General features: G+C 42.0%; 1 protein-coding gene across 1 annotated transcript in view; it reads right to left on the minus strand.

The window, feature by feature from the left end:
• Nucleotides 1–20,706, minus strand: part of LOC102207793 (neural-cadherin-like) — a 107,705-nt gene extending 86,999 nt beyond the window's left edge. The window contains exon 1 of the mRNA XM_005734833.2: nt 19,257–20,706. Coding sequence (XP_005734890.1) covers nt 19,257–20,256 — 1,000 coding nt within the window. The 5' untranslated portion in view covers nt 20,257–20,706. The remainder of the gene's footprint in view (nt 1–19,256) is intronic.
• Nucleotides 20,707–21,364: the final 658 nt, after the last annotated feature.

Consider the following 21,364-nt stretch of genomic DNA (forward strand, 5'->3'; position numbering starts at 1 on the left):
GTGTGTGTGTGTGTGTGTGTGTGTGTGTGTGTGTGTGTGTGTGTGTGTGTGTGTGTGCGTGTCTTTGGACTGTGGGAGGACGCAAACCCACACAGAGACGAGGAGAATTTGCAAGCTCCACAAAGAAAAGCACAGGCCTTCGATAGTTTAAACACCGTTATCTTATCTTTTGCTAACAATTACTTCCATCATCACCGAATATCATCACTTACAGTCACATTTCTTGGTACTTTCCCATGGATGCTGTTTTTTTGTTGTTGTTGTTGTTGTTGTTGTTTTCTTTTGTTTTTTACGCTGCAGTGATCATTTCAGGCTGACAGACCACATGCTCTGTGTCCTCCACCTTTTTCTTATTTTTCCTCTAGTCTGTTAGTCTTTTTTATATTTGGACTTTCATGTCTGCAACCTTTGTTTTTTTACTTAATCCACAGTGAGTGTCTCATGGGAAATGATATTCAGAAGAGCTCGTCTTTTTTGTTTTGTTTGCTTTGTTTTCTTTTACCATCTTACTTCCACTTACAAAGCATTTCAAGACTTTGCCCCTTTTCTTACTCAACATAGGACAGAGGTTCTGGTTCATGCCCTGGTCACCTTTTGCATGGATGATAGTAATTCCACTCTCTCTGGTCTCTGCAAAAAAAACCCATCTTAATCTGCTCCAAATTAGACAGAACTCTGCAGCAAGGATCACATCCACACCAAGTCCACAGATCATACTACTGGTCATCCAGCTTTATTAGCTCCCCATTCTCCAGTGAATCCAATACACAGTTCTGTTTGTCACTTTCAAAGCTCTCCACAACTTGGACCCCTCTTATCTATCAAATTTCCATCATCCTCACACCCGCTCCCGTGCCCCAGTCATTCGCCTGACTGGCCCTTGTTTCAGGCTTGAGACCATGGTTGCCACAACCTTCATCTATTCCACCTTCATCAGCCAGGCACTCTGTTACACAGCTGCATCTCAGCGCAACACCCACCTGTTCACATCTGCATATCAACTATAACCCTCATGTTTCAATCATTATTCCTGGATTTTAGAGCTTTCTAGCTTTTGTGTTATTAATGTTGATTTTGTTGTTAATTCTGTGTTGTAATGTGACGTAAGGTGAAAGGTGCCAAAAAATAACATTTATTTATTTATTTGTAATTTCTTGGATACATTTCTTAAAACCTTTCACCCTTTTCTTAAATCCTGAAACACAACCAACCAGCCAACTTGTAAAACTATATTCCTTTTAAACACCCTCTGACAGTGTGCTCAAATTCCCATGTTTTCAGATCACACATATAACTAACTCGAATAACATTTGAGCATTTATTATACACGACATCAGAAAATGTCAAGGACATCTAAGTGAAGTCCTCTTTGATTGTTTTGCAAGTCTGAGAAGTGGATGAAATGTAAAGTGTGTTTGTATTTTTGGATCAGTACCAGCTTCTTTTAGTAAACCGCATCCACATCATTCAAGACTTAAGATTCTGGATCCCTAGTTTGTGAGTAGTAATTAGTGATTACTAGGGATGGGTACCGGTGTCGTTCTGACATAAACGGTAGTAACCAGACCGAAAAGCAGCGCACATTTCGGTGCTTTATTTCGGTGCTTTATTTCGGTGCTTTTTTTTCCTGAGCTGTGATACACTTCTAGCCAATCATTTTACGTTTCCGAGGATAGTAGGCGGGGCCAGGTACGTACGTTCTTTTAGAGCAGAGCTACAGATTAAAAATGTCCAAGGCGAAGCGGTCAAAAGTCTGGCTGTACTTCACAGCAAAAGATGCAAACTCAGCAGCAACAAGTGCTTTAAGCTGATACTGTGATACTGTCAAAGGAGGTAACACCTCAAATCCGATGAAACACCTGGTGACGCATAGCGTTTTTTTTAAAAGCCCAGAAATGCGCCGTATTTGATAGCTTGCTGCGAGACCTCACACCAAGCACATCTACTGCGGGTGGGTTGCCTGTTATGCAACATCCCCCAAAAACACGAAGAGGAGAGTCCTGGCCCCTAGCCCTGCCAGTGTAGCAGAAATGATGACGGATGATGATGCAGCAGCAGCCGTTCTTCTCTGCGTGAGTAGCTTAATGTTGTTCGTGTGTAATTTATGTTGAGTAGGCTAACCACGTTATTACATTAATGCATGTAAGGTGAACTAGCAAACATCATCATAGCTACATGTGGCTGTCTTCTTGTTTGATGGCAGATACTCCCTTCACCCTGGCCAAAAAGGCTAAAATGACCAAAGAAAAAGTGGAACACAGTTAAACATGAGAGGTTTAGGACAAAGTTTGTGTTTTTTCCATTGTTTAAGCACTGCTTCCAGCCAAGAGTGATACCATATATGCCCCATAGCTGCAGAAAAGGCTAACATTGTTATCTTTTTACAAAAAACAGCTGAACATGAGAGGTTTTTGGACAAAGTTTGTGTTCTCCATTCTTTAAGCACGGGTTTGAGCACCGTTTGAGCACCGGCACCGTTTCAAAAGTACCGGTTTGGCACCGGTATCGGATAAAACCTAAACGATACCCATCCCTAGTGATTACTTTGTGATATGCTCTTTAAAAACATCGAGTTTTTTTTATTTCAATTTGATACTTGTAAAATTGTGACGTGATGTCTAATTTTCCCCTACTTCACAAACAGTCCTTCCAAAAACTTTCTTGAAATGAATTCCAGGAGTCACATTTTTTCACAATTGCTAAGACGTATTTTTCAAAAGATTCCTCCCTTTTCTCAAAACTGGAAACACAAAAGCCATTTTTCAGACTACATTCACAAAACCTTCTGGCAAAACCACTCACATCAAAACAGCTTTATCTGTGCTCAAAACCACACAATGTTTTCAGAACATGCACATACGCACGCACACATACACACACAGCCCGTATAAATAATGACACTACTGAGCAATCATTATGTACTACATCAAAAAACAGGGGGTATGCAGCTCACAAAAAGAAAATCAATGTAACATTCCTGCAATTCAGTCAAAAGTTCAGTGATTATGGTGACTATCTGCTGAGATTAGGTTACATTCTTTATCTCTTATTATCCTGCTTCCCATATTCCCATGTATACTATTCCAGTGTACTATGATTTACTCACAAAAGTGGCCACTTTCTTATTTATCAATGACAAGTAAATCAGAGAATGTGGCAAAGCCTATACACCTTGATTAGGTATATACAGCGTAAACATTTTTTGATCTATATTGTCCAGTACATTAAGTGTATTTTAAAATGTGTTTATAGTTTTGCAGAATAACTAAATGGGAGACTATGCAAAGGCTTTGACACAAGAGTGAGTGATTCAATGGTTCACTGGTTCAGAGCACCAAGCGTTCAGGATTTTGTATTTTAGAAATTTAGAGAAAATGTTATGCCCTCTGGTAGCTTAGCTTACTAACTTTAGTTAAGCTTGACAAAAGTGTGACTTTTTATTCTGCCACTGGCACCTTATGGTCACAGGTAGCCACATAACTGGATAGTTCAAAATCTTATCAAATACCAAATAGTGTCAGAATTACACTAATTATTTATACAAACTGCACCAATTGCAAAGATATGAACTGAAGGATATTGTATCTTATGCAGGTATAAATTCCAGCCAATTCACCAAAGGTTTATTGACATACTATGTAGCTGTGCTGCTGCCTGGTGTGGTTAAAAACAACAGTGATTCAGGCAATAAGCAAAACACAGTTGTGCTGTATTTGGAAAAGCAGGAAAAAAGAGCTGAAGGTCACTTTAAATGCGCTGCATAGCTTTTTTATGTATATAAAATATTGATCATAGTCCCTTATCCTTGAAGATAAAACCGTTAACAATGCATCAGCAATGCCAGCAATAGTCAAAACAGACAGCAGAGAAGTACCACCAACACACATGAAAAAAAGAAAACACTGCAAATCCTTCTAACATTTCAACAAATGTTAAATACATCATCAAAGCCAACAGAAGCCTGTGCTCCCAGCAAATCAATATTAGCCCCTACAGCATAATGATGGCAGTAACAGGTTGACTGTTGAATGCAAGATAATTAGGCTTTCAGTTGTTTCTTAAAAGAATATACAGCGTTGCTGTTCACATTTCTTCAGGCAGGTGGCTTCAGTGTTTAAAGACCCTGGATGAAAAATGCTTTTTGTGCTTTGTCTAGGCTGTGAAAGAGTCTTCTCTTTGGGCTTTCTCTAACATTAATGAAGATTGGAAGTTGAAGTCGCCCTCACGGGAGCTATAGACAGTCCATTTATTGCGTGAGAATAAACTGTTAAAGCATATCTCGGCTCATTTCTATAAAGACCTGTCTACTCGCTGAGCCTTTGATGGGCAGATGAAGAAAACTAAACAACTGGAGCTTCCTGGTGGATATTTGAAAATGAAATTCAAAGTCCAAGTGATTGACAGTGTGTGGGATACCTTGTATTTTCTCAAATCAAATTAAACTGGGGAGGAATAACTGTACACACTGGTATTAGGTTAGATTTACATAAGCGCTCCATTAGTAGTCAAGTATTGTAACTTCGCAGCTATGTGTTATATAGATAATTAGAGCTGGTTGTGAAGTGTGCTTTCTATTCTCAAATTTGAGATGGAACGATACGGCTGCATTTCAAATAGACACTTGGGGTGGAACTAATATTTACTCAAGCATATGTACAGTACAGTTTACAGTGTTCTCACCCACCCTTCCACTCAGCAGCCCACCACCCTGTGAATAACATGATGCACAGTGGCACATATGCACACCCTGTCATACAGTTCGCAGTCATTTGGAAAATTGGCAAGGGGACTTTATCTAAATGACACTGCAAGACGGAATATTCCAGTGCAATCTCTCAGTAAGAGGATCTGATATAAATTGTTTGGACTCTCAGTGCCCTGCTTCACACCTTGCTTTGGGCTTTTATTTGGCTGCCTGGAGCAAGGAATATGCGGTGTAGTTTGGTTTGTTTGTTTTTTCTCTAACTTGTACTCACCATGCATGCGTTTTTGGGTATAGTTTACACAGAAGTTCATTTATGTCTTGTTTGTGCATTCATGTGGCGTGTGTGGGCTTTCATGTGTAAGCATATCTATATCTGCCTGCATGCATGGTGCTTCATTTTGGCATCTATGGGCCATACATGCGTGACCAATCAGCTCACAATCACCTGCGGTTAAGTGGAAAGTATACAGTGTTCCAACCAACCCAACTGTAAACAAGAGAAGAGAAGAGGAAATACCGGTTGATACCAGACTGCTCTCTTCCATTCCAACCAGAAAGGTGTACGGTTCATAGCAGAGGCTTTCATTTGGTCATTAGTCTCTATCAGCTCCCGTCTGTTAGTGTTAGTATGTGTCAGAGAGCTATCTTTCTCACTCTCTAAGGTTTGATGATGGAGAGGTAATTTCAGCTTTATGGCGGTGTGACTCTAATGATGAGGAAGCCATAGCTGAGAGCATGCAAAGGCAGTGAGAAATGCTTTCTGTCTTTCCCCACATGTATATACAAAAAGACACATCTGAGCTTTTTATGTGTACATAGCAAGTATGTATGTGTGGATACAAACGGGAAAGGTTCCAACTTGTACTGCTGTCCCCATCACTGAATAGGCTTTTAATGGAGAGTAATGAGGAGCACTTTTGCGGCAGATGTGCCCTCCCTGCAACAGCGTTTTACCCCGAGACTTTAAAAACTGACCCGAGTGAGACGTCAGCAGGCACCAGTCTCTCCTTGCTTGGTACGTGTTGCAGGATTTTGAACAGGCTGTTGACCAAGTTTGCCTCGAGCACCTCGCTGCACCCAAGCAAGTAAGAGTAAGTATCATTTCAGCATAGCACCTAGAGTCACATTAAATGACAAAAGCCCTAGCAGTGTTGGCCAGGCCCAAAATCTGTTACAGGGCCATCTTCTTCACTGGAGTGTGAAATTATTTTAGCTCTTTCCTCATTATAGGATTTTAAAATGCATTATAGTTAGGGCCTTTATGGTGTGCCGCAGCATTAATTCAATTTGCCCCATTCACGCTTTCTTATTATCACTCTCAGTTCAAGCTACAGGGGGAGGAAGCTGCTGAGCAGTGCTCCCCAGCCTTATCTTTAAAGGATATAAACTACACTACCCAGCTCAATCAGAGCCAGCCTGGACTGTTCCATCCATTTTTCCTCTGTCTCCCCTCTCCCTCGTTCTGGATGCTTCTTTCTGTGGTGACCTCCATCTTTCTTTCCATCGTCTATCCCTCTCTCCATTTCCTTCTGAGTTGGTGATTGATGGGGGTGGTCCAAGGAGCACTTTCGATATCTTTCCATAGACACACTCGTGTAGGCAAACCAACAAACACACAGCCTGTGCACGAGCTCAGATGCTACACACACGAATACAAACGCAAAACCAGGGCCAGGCAGAAGCAACAGAGGCAGCCGCACAGGTTTAATGGGAAAACAAGCCACAGTGTATGGGTGAGACAGCATTAATCTATCACTGAAACCAGAACTGGACTGTGTTTGTTTAGCACACCATAGAAGGAGGCATTCTGGGAACACCCCATCACTATCTGTTATGTGCAAAAGTACAATAATGTATTGAGCACAGCAAATGTGTTCCTGCGGAAGTACAGCAGATTAGTATGGAGCAGCTGCGTGAAGCGGGACTTGAGCTCTGACAGTGCTCCTCCACACTTGCATGAATGCACTTCGATTAAACACACACAGACATGTTTTGTCCATGTGTGTTTAGACAAAGATGCACAGTAACATGCTATACACTATACTAGTCCACATGCATTAAACTGTAACTCAGCATGCGATTGCAGGCGGGCTTACTGGCAATGGGGGAAGAGGAAGAGAGGATAAACTCCTCATTTAGATATCTAATCCCGTGAGCAGTCTGTCCTGTGTGGACCATCATCTCCCGTCATTAGCAGCAGGCCAGCAAGATTAAAAAAGATCAATGTTTATCACCCACTGTGTGCGAGGAAATCCAAGTCTTAAACCTCCCCATGTCATCACAATTAATCACAATATCTGCTATCACGGCTATGTTAACAACAGAAATTCATGATTATAGTAAATTCATAATCAACCTTAATGCCCCAAATCTGTGATAATGTTCACGCGCTCACAGTGGATGAGCTCATACTAACATTATTAAAAGTAGTAACACTCCATCAGTTGGATTTAGTGTAAATATAGGGTGATCTTGCACTCAATCCAAATATTAAGACAAGCTGAGTGACTCATTTGTAACTTTGAACGCACAATTATTCACGGGGCGGACTGAACATTTATGGTAAGATCCTCAATTTAGTGTTTGACAAACGCAGCCATTTCTCAGTTAGAGATATCCATCAAAACTAACTTATCGCACATTCACACAATTAATTATTGAAATTACTCGATTAAATGGCAGCTGCAGTGTCAGGGCAGAAAGGGCAGAAGTAATTATAAGTCGATAACTTGTGAAAAATGACATGCAAAACTGTGGACAGAGCCTAGGCAACAGAGGTCTTGCAGAATAAGAAAGTTGAAAGCAAAACTGAAAGGATCCCTTTCCCTGCCATTTTCTTTATTTAATTTTCAACAAAAGCGGGTTTAAGAGCTGCAGGAAACTTAATTCTAATTCTTGATCCTTAATGCGTGGCAGTGGTGCATGCTTCCCTGTTTCCACAGCAAGGCTGGCACTACTTATGACACCGTAACATCCCTATCCCATCCTTCTCAGCACATCATAAGACTGTGGAGACCATATGGTCTGATTAGTCGACAGAATTAAGCTCTACACTGTCGAGGCAGCGAGAAAGATAGATGAGGAGAAAAAAAAAAGCCTTGCACGTTCAGTGGTTCCGCTGAGAACAGACACAAATTCGTAGCTGGAACACATTTAGAGAAATAAAAACGCATGCTCCACAAGCACATGCCTGAGCCAAGATTGGAACAGATAAAGCAGAAATGTCCAAGTACAGAAAGGAGGAACATAACAGAAGCATACAACAGACAGATCAGGAAACAATCAGAACAAATACTGTCTTTTGTGTGTCACCCACAACCTTAAGATCCTTTGTCTGCATATCATTCTTCATCTCTGCAACTGTCTCAAACTCTAATTTTAAACATCCATATAGCAATGTAGCATGTAGCTGCTCTCCCCCCTCGATGCCCATCAGCCCTGAGAGGCACTACATTATCTCCACATCTAAGACACCTGCTCCTGCAATCAGTTGGACTCTCTCTCTCTCTCTGTCTGTTTTTCTGCAATGGATTAAATAACCGAACCATGAGATGGACATCATCTTCAAACACATCTTCTAATCTGGGTCTCAATTCCCTAGTCTTCTCTATAGTCTTTTTGATCGCCAGTGAGACGAAACTTTTGCAACCCTTTTTCTTCACTCTACCATCTCATTTTGGATGGCACTGATTTTCATCTTCTTAACAAAAGGATGTGAAAATTGGTGCCACGCAATTACTACAATTTCTGCAATTTGCCCGCTTTGCTCCAAAGCAAAGTTCACGGCATGTCAAAACATCTCACTAGGAAACTTGGCCAGCCATGTGATCTTTTGCACAGCATTAAGAAATCTCCTTGTTCACAGTTCACCCGGCAGAGATTTCAAAGTTGTCCATGTCCTGTGTGTTTTTCAGTGCCTTCTTGAGCCACCGAATGCAGGGCTGCAACCATTGTTATGCTCAGTTAATTGGACCTTTGGGTACAAAAGGTTGAAAAATTCAAGACCAAATAGATAAATAAGCACGAGCATTGAATTCCCACGACATATCCCAGCGCTAGCTCCAATTTTCCTTTGCTCATTCTAGCCTATAGGCAGGCTTGTCTGAAAGGCTGATTCATTAGAGTGCTTCAGGACAGTTCTATCAGCCCTTCGACTCAATCACACACCTACCTCTCTGCCAGTTTGTAAACTATCAGCAACAGTCTGTCACAGCCTGTTCGGCGACATATAAATTGTTGTTTAAAGTGATGTTTTGTGACTGTGAGCAAAACTGCTCCTAGTTAATCAATACCACAAAATCAATTCAGCTCTCTGGGGAAATGTCACAGAGAGACTACCCAGCATGCAAAGGTGGGGCAAAAACAAAAGTTTTAGATGGATGGAGGAAGTGGCAGATGAGGCAGCGAGCCAATGAGCTAAAGCATAACCGGTTCATTACAAATCATTCCGCATTAAGGGAAACAAGGCAAACACAATAGCAGATGATTAAATTATGTCAACAAAACCCCCAAACTCACACCTTTGTTTCCCGCTAAGCTGGTGTCAGAGCATCATGGATTAGATTTATTAAAACAAAAGCTTCTCCACTGGTGATAAGCTTCTTGTTCAATGTGTGAGCTGTGCTCATTTATCACACAGGTAGACATCGGGCTGCACAGAGGAATACTGAGAATCTGTGCTATTGGAGGTCAGCAAGACATTTACCTGACAGCGCCTGCCTCTGTGCAATGTCTTGAGCTGACAATGTCTGTGGTAATGGGCATCAATAATGCAGACCCTTGGCCGAATAAAAACTCCCTGTCGCCATGACTATCCTCACAGCCCTGTGCGACAGCACATATGCTTGCACTCATCTCCTGCTGCACCACACACAACTTGTGTGATATACAGTATGAGTGTGGGCTGAATGCCTACGTTTCTGTAATTCCAAGATGGCCCACAGAATAACAGAAATAGTCCACATTTCTTGAGCTTTAATTATTTTTGGGGGCTGACATTGAGTAAACGTCTTAACTTCCTTCCTTAACAGCTTGTTCTGGTACACGGCGTTTACCAGTCTGACCCCAGATCAGAGCAATGTGTGATCTTAAACTTTAGTTAAAGGCCAGACGTGACAAAATCACATTAAACGCCAACTAAAAACTGCAGTTCTTGAAATGGTCACTTGGGGGCTGGTTCCCAGAACGATTCAATCCACATACATCCCATTTTAAATATGATAGCAAGCTGATACAAAAATAATTATTTCAGTCCCTAAAGATAATTTTCCCTTAGTGACACATTCATCCCAATTGTAAAGACAGTTATGCAGTCACCTCCACCCCAGCTGAACACTGACATTTTAAAGGAGCCAACAAAGGCAGAGTGGCTAAAGCTAAAGCTACACAATGCTCAGAGCCAACCACAAGACAGCAGCCTCAGTGAGAGTCTTAGGTATGAGCAGTGAAAAGATCAAAGCAATTACGAGGAAAATTATGGAGACGAGTGAAAAAGAGAAAAGGGCGGATGTCTTGTTATCTGGTGAGGTTCTAAACATACTAGAAGATGATGTAAGTAACTGACATTTGGTTTGTTATATAAATCTGTTGCACCTACTTTTGTTTGGTAAGGTAAAAAATGTCAAGGTGACTGTACAGCAACTCATTCTTAGTTATTTATTTGTAACAGCGCTCCTTCTTATAGCTGAGTACTTTATTTTCAGTTGTTTCAGTCAGAGATCTACTTTACTGAGATCTGGGGGAAATAGTAAAGTTTTAACTATTTATTTCATTGTGAAAAGAATATTTTGTGTTGTTTTTTCTTTGTATATGCTGTAAATTACAGCGCTTAAGAAAAGAAACTTTAAACTGGCAAATACTCTTTATTGACAGGCCAAAAGAACTGGACAAGAAAATTGCAATCACTGCATCTCTAATAATTATAACCCTGTGATAGACTGCCCAGGGTGTGCCTTGACTTCTGCCTTGTGACAGTGAGTCTGACTGAGCAAGTGATTAGGAAAATGTGTAGACGGATTAAAAAAGAGAATTTAAAATAAAAATAATAATATCTAGAATTCGCAACTCCAGGCGAAGGTGTTGGGATACTTGCTACTTGCAGACTCGGACTGTGGCTTGCTGTCGATGGGAGCAAAAAGTTGTTGATAAACAGCTTGTTTATGAAAACAGGTGTGCCTAATAAAGAGGCAGACATTCTGAAATTGAAGTGTGTTTCTGTTAATCATACTGTAGGTTCATGGGAGCATGGTGAAAAAAGTGGGCCAAGCTGTAGTCGAACTCACAACCTTCAGCTTCCAAAACGTTAAAGAACATGTAGTAACCCACTAACTCAAACGGCAACGCAACAAAACTCAAAACTTGCATGTCCCACATGAGTTAGTGGAAAGTGTGCCACAGCAGGCTGCAGCCACACTATGGTGAGACACAGGTCAAACAGTCCACCAAGGATATTCAAATCAATGTGGCGTGACACGAGAAAAGTAGCCCTTTTCTCTCGGTATAATCAAACAGCTTGTTGCTGTACAGTGAACATAAGTGTACCTAACAAAGTGGCACAGTGTCCTTTTAGAGTAGTATCATTCCATAGAGCATACAGCTCTGCTTGATCATGAAGAGTGCCCCATGGTACACTTGAACTCAGAACCTTGAGAATACAAAGGAAGAAGAAGTGAGCAGTAATACTACTATGCACCGAAGCAGCGGCAGGACCAGCGCACGAACGAGCCAGTCACTCTGAGGTATGAACTACGACAAACAGTGTGAGACTAGTTAGCAGAGGAATAAGAATACTACTAATACTACTACTACTAATAATAATAAATCCATCCATTTGCTTCTGCGTATCCTTTTTCAGGGTTGTGTGTGTCGTGTCGTGTGGCCTCTCACTCAGTTGTCTTTGGGTGAGAGGCGGGGTACACCCTGGACAGGTTGCCAGTGTGTCGCAGGGCTAACACATAGACAGAGACAACCATTCACACTCACATTCACAACTATGGGCAATTTAGAGTTTCCAATTAACCTATCCCCACTAAGTGCATGTCTTTGGAGTGTGGGAGGAAGCCCGAGTACCCAGGAAGAACCCACGCAAACACAAAACATGCAAACTCCACACAGAAAGACCCCGGCCTGACGGTGGAATTGAACTCAGGACCTTCTTGCTGTGAGGCAACAGTGCTAACCATCGTGCTGCCCCAAAAAATGAAGTCAATTCACAGACCAGTAATTGAGTAAGTGGCAGTCAATAATTGTCAAGATTCAAAGCTAGTTACAGCTAGTTCTGTAACTAGCTAGTTCTGAGCTAGTTACATTTACTCAAAGGGAAACGCTGTTCCAAGACAAAACCTGCGATTTCAGCAATGCCCAATTTAAAAAAGACAAATATAAATCCTGAACTTTTCAGTCAGTAATAGCATAGCAAAAAACGGTAATTGTGGCTAAAGAAGGGCACTGACTGACTGTTTATATGGAAAAAATGTGGTACGTAGTATTTATTAATATTATTAATGTTTATAAATAATGTTTATTAAGTCTTATACCATTTACTCCTTTAAGTACCAATTTCTAATATATAATATTGTAGGAGAAAATTGTGAATGCAGCCATTTTTAAGTATTTTTTTCCATTTGTTTTTCATTTGAGAGAAAATCCATTAAAACTTGAACGTTATGTCAGCAGAGAGTAACTGGTTTCATTTGTAGTTGTCACACTGGTTGCTTTGAGTTCTCTCCAACAAGAGTCAGCGTTACTATTATTAATCATGACAGTTATGTTCCCCTCACTTTAAACAAAGCAGTTTAGGTTACCCAAACCAAATCACCGGTTTTCAAACAATCCTTAACAGAAAACCGCATAAAAACAAATAATGAATACATTGGACAGAGGATCTTGTTCTTCTGTATCGAAAATCTCTGACAACCCCGCAAAAAGATTTTATCCAAAAGAAAACTCTAACAAAATAACTGTCAGGAGAAAAAAAAGGCATGTTTTATCCTGCATGTCGGTGCTTATATAACAATTAGGCGAACGTGACGTTAAACGTTAAAAATAAAATCATTAGAAACAACTAGAAAAGGCATAGATTTCCATTCCTCCAAGCTTTTTTCCACTGTGCTCCTGTCATGCTTGTATTCGATGCGCCAGTCGTTTAGCTGTTTCACATGGAGGGCTCTGTGTAGAACTTTTCTGCCCTCATCCTACCCACTGTAGAAATGATCCCACTTAGTCCCGCATATAATTTTCTGTTAAAGATAGCACTGCTATAGGATCAGCAGTAGGATCAGTATCTGCAGATAACCCAGCTTAAGGTGTAGAACTTTGTTCTGAGAGAGAAAAAGTTCAACCGAACATCTTTGCTTTCTCTCTTCGTGCCACTCCAAAGGGCAGATCATACTTTCCTCCTCATCTTCCTTCCATTTGCCCCCAACAATCTTCAGACAAATACGAGCACACGTTGCCCTTTTCGCAGCTGCACAGCGCTATATTTTTTCCCCACCCCCCTGTGCCCTGTAGCCATCCATTCAGCACTACAGACTAGAGTACATGCACACCTCATTCCCCTACTGCCACCCCAACAGTTTCTCACTTCTCCCCTCTAACCATCTGACAATTATTTTTCACCAAGCTGACCTCTCATCAGCAGTATACAACTCCCTGTCTCTCATCTGGCTGCCCTCTACTTATTTTCAGTGAAGCTTAAAAGGGTGCGGAAAGCAACAATCTCACACATTGGCATGTATTTACACACTTCTTCCATCTTTTTCTGCCTCCATGCTTCTCTGTTTCTTTTTTATTTCATGTTCGGTTTTGACACCTTTGCCTCACTTAACTTTCGTGATCTTAAAGCCACGCGGTGTAACCATGCCCTTAGCATTTAAGTTTGTCCTGACCTTTCTGTGTCCCTGAAAGTAATGTCTTGTATCCACATTAAATATCTCTTCAAGATGTGCACTAGAGCTCCTTTCCTTCTTCTCTCTGCTCTTGTTCTTACTACTTAATCCCATCTTTTTTAAAAAGCGGCACCTACACCCTCTTCCTTTCTCGTGTCAGATACATGAGAGGACTGTAGAGAAGAGAGGATGGCGAGGATGTTGCTTAGACACATACGTTTGATATCTGAGAGACCACAGAGCAGAAATATAATGCTGCAGGCATGTTATGGCTCCACAGCATTTGTCAGACGCAATGAATCTGAGAATCTTTGCCATGGGGAATCTGGATACCAAAAAGCCAATTGCAAGATTTAACATGAAGCAGACTGGTACACAAACAAATTTACAGAATCACATGTGTAGATGAAAAATAATCCCCATCTATACGCGCATGCAACCGTATGTACATGCTCACGATCACTAGAGGCAATATTTTTAACGAAATTTAATAAATGCAGACAGCTTTTTGTGAAATTGTTTTCTACTTACACAAACAGCCCCTCAGTCACAAATTACAAACAAAAATGAGATCTCTTCTCAATTCATTTCACATCACAAGGGGAATATGCAAATATAGCTGGGGGGCGGGGGCAAGTAGGAAAAGGGGAAATTGGATTAAAGACAGCATGAGGCAAGATGCTGACTATGAGACTGAGACAGGAAGAAAGACGAGGGTGGAGGAGAGAAAAAGAAAGAGTGCAGGAGACAGTTCTCTTACAAAATGGGCTGAGAAGAGGTGATTACCACAAACTGAATGCCACCCTTCCCACAGATACCCAAAGGAGCGGGAGAAACCACTTCAATATTCCCCATTCCAACTCACAAAGGAATGCACCACTTGCTCGATACTCCTCCTAACCCGTCAAATACCATTAACAGATTCCCACTCAGGTGCAAAGAAAGGGATTCTTCGGATGGGACAACCAAAAGGAAAAATTCTCCACCGCAAATCTAAAGTGACATCCTCTGTGGGGCAGCAAAAATCCTTTACAAGTGAAGCTGTAGAGGTCCCTCACTCCCTCTTCACAAAACAACACCACATAACCATTTTCTGTGAGTCATGAGTCATGGCCTACTTCCATTGCTTTTACTTTTTTTCTTATACTGCTGGTTTGATACATAGAAGCTATGTCAGAAAAATATCATTGTTTTCTCTGGGGATTTCTGCTCTACTGAATATAGTTTAGAAGGTAAATATTTCTCCAACATTAGCAGGGGATCTAGTCAAGGAGAAAGCAAGGATGCTTTGATTGGCCCCCGAGAAAGAACAAACTTCTTAAATAAACACAGTGATGCTACTGTGTGCTAAATGTGATGCAACACAGCTGAAGGACTAGTGTCAAAGCTTGTCCTGAAATCCTGACTGCGTGCCTTCGGTAAGGCTCAAATTTGATCCTAATTTGATCTATGTGCGTACACTCGCCATACATAATGCTGATGATGAGATGCACAAAATGCTTTGCTTGCACAGTTAAATAAAGTTTGGAGCAAAGTATAATTAAATGAGAAGAGATTATGCAAAAAAATCTTTTCTGATTGTTTACTTTTACAAAACAGAAAGTAATTCCTAACTTTGCGGGTGTAATTAAAAAAGTAAGTGGTGTAATGAACCACGGCGCTACGATGGTGGTACGTAATACGAGGACATTTCTTCAGAAATCAGCAAGAGTAATAAACAAGTCCCAACTTGTTAAAAATGGAAGCAGTCAGACACGACAGTATGTTGGATGATTACATTAACTTTTGTTGCAGAAAATACCAATCACAGCGATGACTAATTATATGAGATGGGATCACAGCACTACATATCAGTAGGGTAATTTCAATCGAGTTCATGAGACTCAACAGCATTCCAGTTATGATCAATGGGTTTCCACCCGAAAAGATGTTGGTACTTTGTTAACGTGGCACAATGTGTGGCAAAGCCAGAACAACAAAGCTATGTAGATTTGCTGCTGGTGCGAGAAGGAAAGAGCAGTGAATGATTTACCTTACAGTAACTCGTGCATATAAATGAACAGATAAACAACTAGGTATATAAGTTAAGCCTTAGCACTTCCCTGGGTTTCCCTGAGTGGAGATCACAAGTATCTCTGATTAATTGTAATCTGCACTACAAGTTCCCTACAAGTTCCCCAAGTGGGCTATTAGTGGGCTACTGACAAAAACCCTGTCATCATATTCCTGGATGACAAACAGCAGCTCCGAATTATATCCTGAAGTAAAAATTTTTTACATGATAATCTCAAATTAAAACAATATTCAACATTAATCCAAGTAAAACATTTTCCCATCACTGCAAAAACTCAAGCAGAATGCTTAGTGTTCAAACATTTCATGTCGTAGACTCATGCATGGAGCAAAGGCTGAGTTTTTGGTAAGCGGATGCTCTTCTGGGTAAATATGTACGTGAGGATGGACCCCTGCTGAGAGTAATCAAGAAACACTGTTCCCCTAATCTGCAGTGTGCCAGAATAATTTATCCGAGATGCATTTTCATTATCATTTCATAAAATGAAAAGGATCTCCATCCAGAGGAGCGCTATAGTCCTGGTTAAAAAACAAACAAACAAATGAATCACTGCAAGTATGCCTTACAACACATAGACTATCATGCGATCTGTGTACTGGTCATACACAGAGTACACTGAGTTTTTGCTTGCTCTTTGAAAATGCTATGAAGGAAGAACAATTACAAAAATGCTGGAGATTTCTTTGCTTTGACATCTGGGAAGGTGGAACTGTTACTGAAGGTAATACACGAGTATAAGGTGGTCAGGCTGGTGTAAGAACACAGACAGGCTGTTGTTCCAAAGAAAATGCAGTGACGTATTAGATCATGACCGAAAAATCCTCCACTGGCAAAGGAAAGCCGTGACATTGAGAAAGGAATACCTGCACAAGAAGGATGAAATCACAAAAGGTATCTGAGCCTAGCTTTAATGTTCTGGTTTATTTTTTATGACTGATAAGACCCAGTAAGGAAGCAATAGGTGTCATTATTTCCAGTAGTCTGTCTGCCCATCCAGACTAAAACAAAATCCCAGCACCGCCAAAGTAAAACAGCAGCATTTTACACATTTTACAACAAAAAGGCTGTGGCATTGATGCAACCAGAGTGTCAAACTAGACTTTTTAATCTCCTTTTTCAACAGCACTAATAACAGCTCTTCTGATGACTCTAATCATAAGGCAGTACCCACAGCAAATCCATTAACATAAGAAAGCCTTACACCAGTGTGATTAGCATTTCATGGCCACATTAACTAGTTAATGGACACATTCACTACACATTTAGAAAATCTGCATTCCCCCGCTAATTACAGAGAGTACTTATTGTCCCACATGGACTTTAACCTGTGTGTTCTTGGAATCATCCACTGGAGCGTGCATTAAGCTGTAAAAACAATAAATAAATCACACATTTAATCTGCGAGCGATGGCTTATGGTAGCAATGGGAATAGAAGTAGTGGTTAAAAATACAAGACGGAAACATCAGTAGTGTTGCTCAAAAGGAACAGAGGCTTGATTTTTTCACAAGTACTGTTACAGCCATATACGGGAACTGAGGCCATGCACAAACTTACAACAAGAGAGTGGAATCCCACATTGTTGCAGCTGCAACGAGCAACCTGCATCATTACAAAAGTAATGCAGAACTTTATCTTTGTACAGTTTGTTAAAATGCATTTTCAAGCTCTAGGATTTATCTCCATGGCCTTGTTTTTCAATTCAATTCAATTCAAATTTATTTATATAGCGCCAAATCACAACAGTCGCCTCAAGGCGCTTTATATTGTACAGTAGATCAATAACAATAGATACAGAGAAAAACCCAACAATCATACGACCCTCTATGAGCAGCACTTTGGCGACAGTGGGAAGGAAAAACTCCCTTTTAACAGGAAGAAACCTCCGGCAGAACCAGGCTCAGGGAGGGGCGGGGCCATCTGAGAATGCTGTTGATTATTTTTCCACATCAGGGACATTTTCTTTCTTTCTTTTTAAGGTGAGCGTTAAATGTTCCTTCCTGGAATGCTGTTTGATCTGTTTATTAGACTGCTGTCTGACAGCTTTCTATTTGACATTCAGCAGGTGACCATCAGCACCACGGATGGCTCAGTGCCACGGAGAGTTCAATAAGTAAAATAACTCACAACACAACGCATGGGGCCTCATTAAAAATGTTGTTTTTGTACCTGAGGTCAGTCTTCGTGTGACTATCCAGCCTCATAATTGCACACAAACATATACAAAGAGAGAAACACATTTAGAAAACATCTCACTCCTTCTTTCTCTAATGTCTCCAAGAGCACTCTTCTTTAACTTTGAGACACAGCACTAATTTGCTGCAGTACCAAAGCAGATCCTAATGCAAAACCACACGGGATATTAGGTGAAACCTCTAAAAATAAAAAATGGACTCATTCTATCAGAGATATGTGTATGCAAGGATTGGGAGTGAGACGAGCAGAAGAAAGGCCTGTCCTCCCAGACTGCCGTCAGGATTCTGTCTGGCAAGCTGTAGTCACAGGATAAAGGACATGCCATGCCTTTGATCAGGAGAGGAGAGTTTTGCAGGTGAGAGAGGTAAAATGGAGGAAGATCTGAATATCTGTCAGACTAGAGCGGCTGAATTCTGTTACGCATCAGATTTCTGACTGTTTTTGCTTGTTCTGGGGGAGGGGGGACTGCAGACACCCTTTACAAGAATGTGTCCCAATCAGCCATGCAATTACCATCCAGAACATGCTGTGCAATGAAGCAGCAGCAGGCAATTCAAATGAAAACAGTGCAAACTGTTTCCTGCTCACTGTGCAGCTCAATTACAAAGCAAATCAATTTGATCCCCTTATTTTATTTTATTTTTTTTACTTGTTTTTAAGCTCGTCGGTAAACTTTTGGAGCAGCAAAACAGAACTCGAATATCTGATGCACACACGACTTTCACCTTCCCTCCGATATTTGAAAGGTTTCCTGACTGTAGCAGAGCTTCTTCAAATCCCTGGGACTAGAGAGTGAATGAGAGGAGGATTAGAGGGGTAATGTGAGTAGATGAGAGAGTGAGGGTCGCTGTGATTTGCCACTCTGCAAGGATTAGCTCGGAAAACATCTTCACAGTCACAAACTATGTCAATCAAGGATGTGATTCAGTCAGTTTAAAAAAAATTAAGTAAAATAAATCTTTAACCTAGAAAATACTCTTCTTCTCGTTGCCACAAGTGTGCCCCATATCGCTCACCATTATTTAAATATCGTATCCATATCAAAATAACTGGAAGAGCCATCTAACAATGTCTCCACTGAGTGTGTCACTAATGGGGATTCTGGATGTATAGATGCCATGTGGCACACCTGTGGAATAAGCCTATAGGCTGCAGCTACACCTACCGCCCTGAATGAATGCACTCCAGATGTCAGGCCTATTCAGGGGGCTCCTCTGATGAGGGGTGAGCGGGTCCAGATGGCGGCACAGTTTTACCATGTGCTTATAATGTGCAAGCATTCCGTTTAAATAGGGCATCATCACCACAATGGAAATAATTACAGTCAACAGAAAGGGGGGTGGGAGAGAAACATGGTCTAAGTTTAGTGCCGATTAACAGAAGAATAATCAACGCACCTCTTTTATCTTGAATCTTTACAGTGAGCTCCACGAACGGCTCTGCCTCCCTATCCAGCCTCCTGGTTATTGTGATATCTCCGCTGTCGCGGCCCACGCTGACCGGAGAGCTCTCTGACTCCGGGTAAATCAACTCGTAGCTGGCTGATTGAAATCTGGTGGGACTCAAGCTCGTTATGACCGAGCCGATGCTGGCGTCTTCGGACACGTTAAGAGAAACCACGGAGCCAGGGTCAAGTAATGCCCTCGGCGAACGCCCTGCCCTCGCTGTCCCCGCTAATTCAGCAGGACGCGTCGCCCACCGCTGTGGAGCGACAGTAACCAACACAGCCTTACTGGTCAGAGGGGGCCATCCGTGGTCTCTGGCATAAACGCAGAATTTGACTTTAGAAGGGAGCCCCAGGATTGAGTCGACCAGTAAAACTTCGCCTGTTTTCGGGACAACATAGAAACTGCCATTTTGGGGGACAGAGATATACGTCAACTCTGCGTTTTTTCCGCTGTCTGCGTCGACAGCCTCCAGCCTGTAAACTACACTACGGAGGGCAGTGGTGTCATGTAAACTTATGTGAATGTTGTCTGCACTGCGAAAAGTCGGTTTGTGATCGTTGGTATCCAAAACGTCCACTTTTACCGACGCAACATCGAAGACGATAGACCCAGGTGCGCAGGTCTGGCAGCACAGACCTAAGCTCAGCAGGTATTCTGAGCGAGTCTCTCTGTCTAAAACCCTGGAAGTTCTGAGCAATACACTTCCCCGCTTGTGGTGAGCGAAGGCTCGGAAAGCTTCACTGCCGTTTCCATACAGTTTGAAGTGCGTTCCGGAGACCGGGCACCATTTTTGCGCGGTGATGCGCCTCACCGGAATAATCAGTCCGTTTACTTTAGAACACGGCGGTGAGTTCTCAAAAACATGCCCGTGGAAGAAAGGCAGTCGCTCCTGTGCTTCATATCCAGCAGCTGGCGTCAGAAGGCAGCATAACAAAACACCCCAAATCATGTTGGTGGCAAGTTATGTACCCCCGAGTGTCTCAGAGGGGTTGGTAGGAAATCCTTAAAAAAGAAAGGAAACACACTTGAGAAACATTTCCTTCATAGCCATCCACGGTGCGGTCCTTCCAGGAGAGCCCTCTGAACTTTAAGCTGTTTCATCCTGGGAGATCCGCCTTTCGGCTCCATGTAACACGGCAGCGTGCAGGCAGCCCACAGCGCTGCAGGCAGTTTGTTGTGTTCGCACCCAGCGTTCAGCACTAGAGCACCGGACAGCGCCAAGCGCGGGGGCGTGGCGGCGCACGGGGACGGAGCTCCTCGGTGCACCCCACCCTGTGTGATGGTCAGGAGGGTCTCTGCCTCAAACCTCTGCACGGCGGCACAGCGTGAGCACGCGCAGCCGTCCGAGCGGTGTGCCACATAAATCCGCTCTCTCGACTGAAGGATAATCACTCGTGCTTCCTGTCCAGAGAAAGTCGATAGAAAGCATTTCCCTAGACGCTAAATAAACAGCGGTCTTCAAACACGGCAGTTAGAGGTGCCTTGCTCGAGAATACTGGCGCACAAGTTATGAGGAATTATCCATGCAGCACTCCCATGTGTTCAGTCCGTTCACAAGTCTTCTCTGAACTTTAGATTACTCTTCTTATCAGGCATTACATTTCTGAGCTGCTCGCACTCATGGCGCAGAGAGACAAAATAAACTGAAAATGCACCAATATGAATGCAAATCCGAGGATCTGGGCTGTTAAACTGTGTAAACATGACTGCTTTACGACGGGCTGTGCTGAGTAGCGTCTTTGCCTCTAGCGTTATGGCGTTATGCACACCAGAGTTCAAATTAAGACTGTCACCCTGATTGCTCTTCCTTTCCCTCCCCACTCTGCTGGTGTGCCACGCACCCACATCGCTCTAAACCTAATCTGTAGGGGTCTACTGCTAATTCTCACAACTCCCCTCACCTCTCTGTAAGTGGAGAGTCAGAAGAGTAAACACTGTATGAAGCTTTGAGTTGTCGGAAAGATAAGAAAATAATGGGCTAGAGAGCAAGCTCTGTTGAGCTTGTCTCCCATGTCATGTCAGCCTTTTACCTTGAAATGCACGCAGATCAATATTTA

The sequence above is a fragment of the Pundamilia nyererei genome, unplaced genomic scaffold (genome assembly GCF_000239375.1).
Source record: "Pundamilia nyererei isolate P.nyererei 1_Seehausen unplaced genomic scaffold, PunNye1.0 scaffold00060, whole genome shotgun sequence".
NCBI lineage: Eukaryota > Metazoa > Chordata > Actinopteri > Cichliformes > Cichlidae > Pundamilia > Pundamilia nyererei.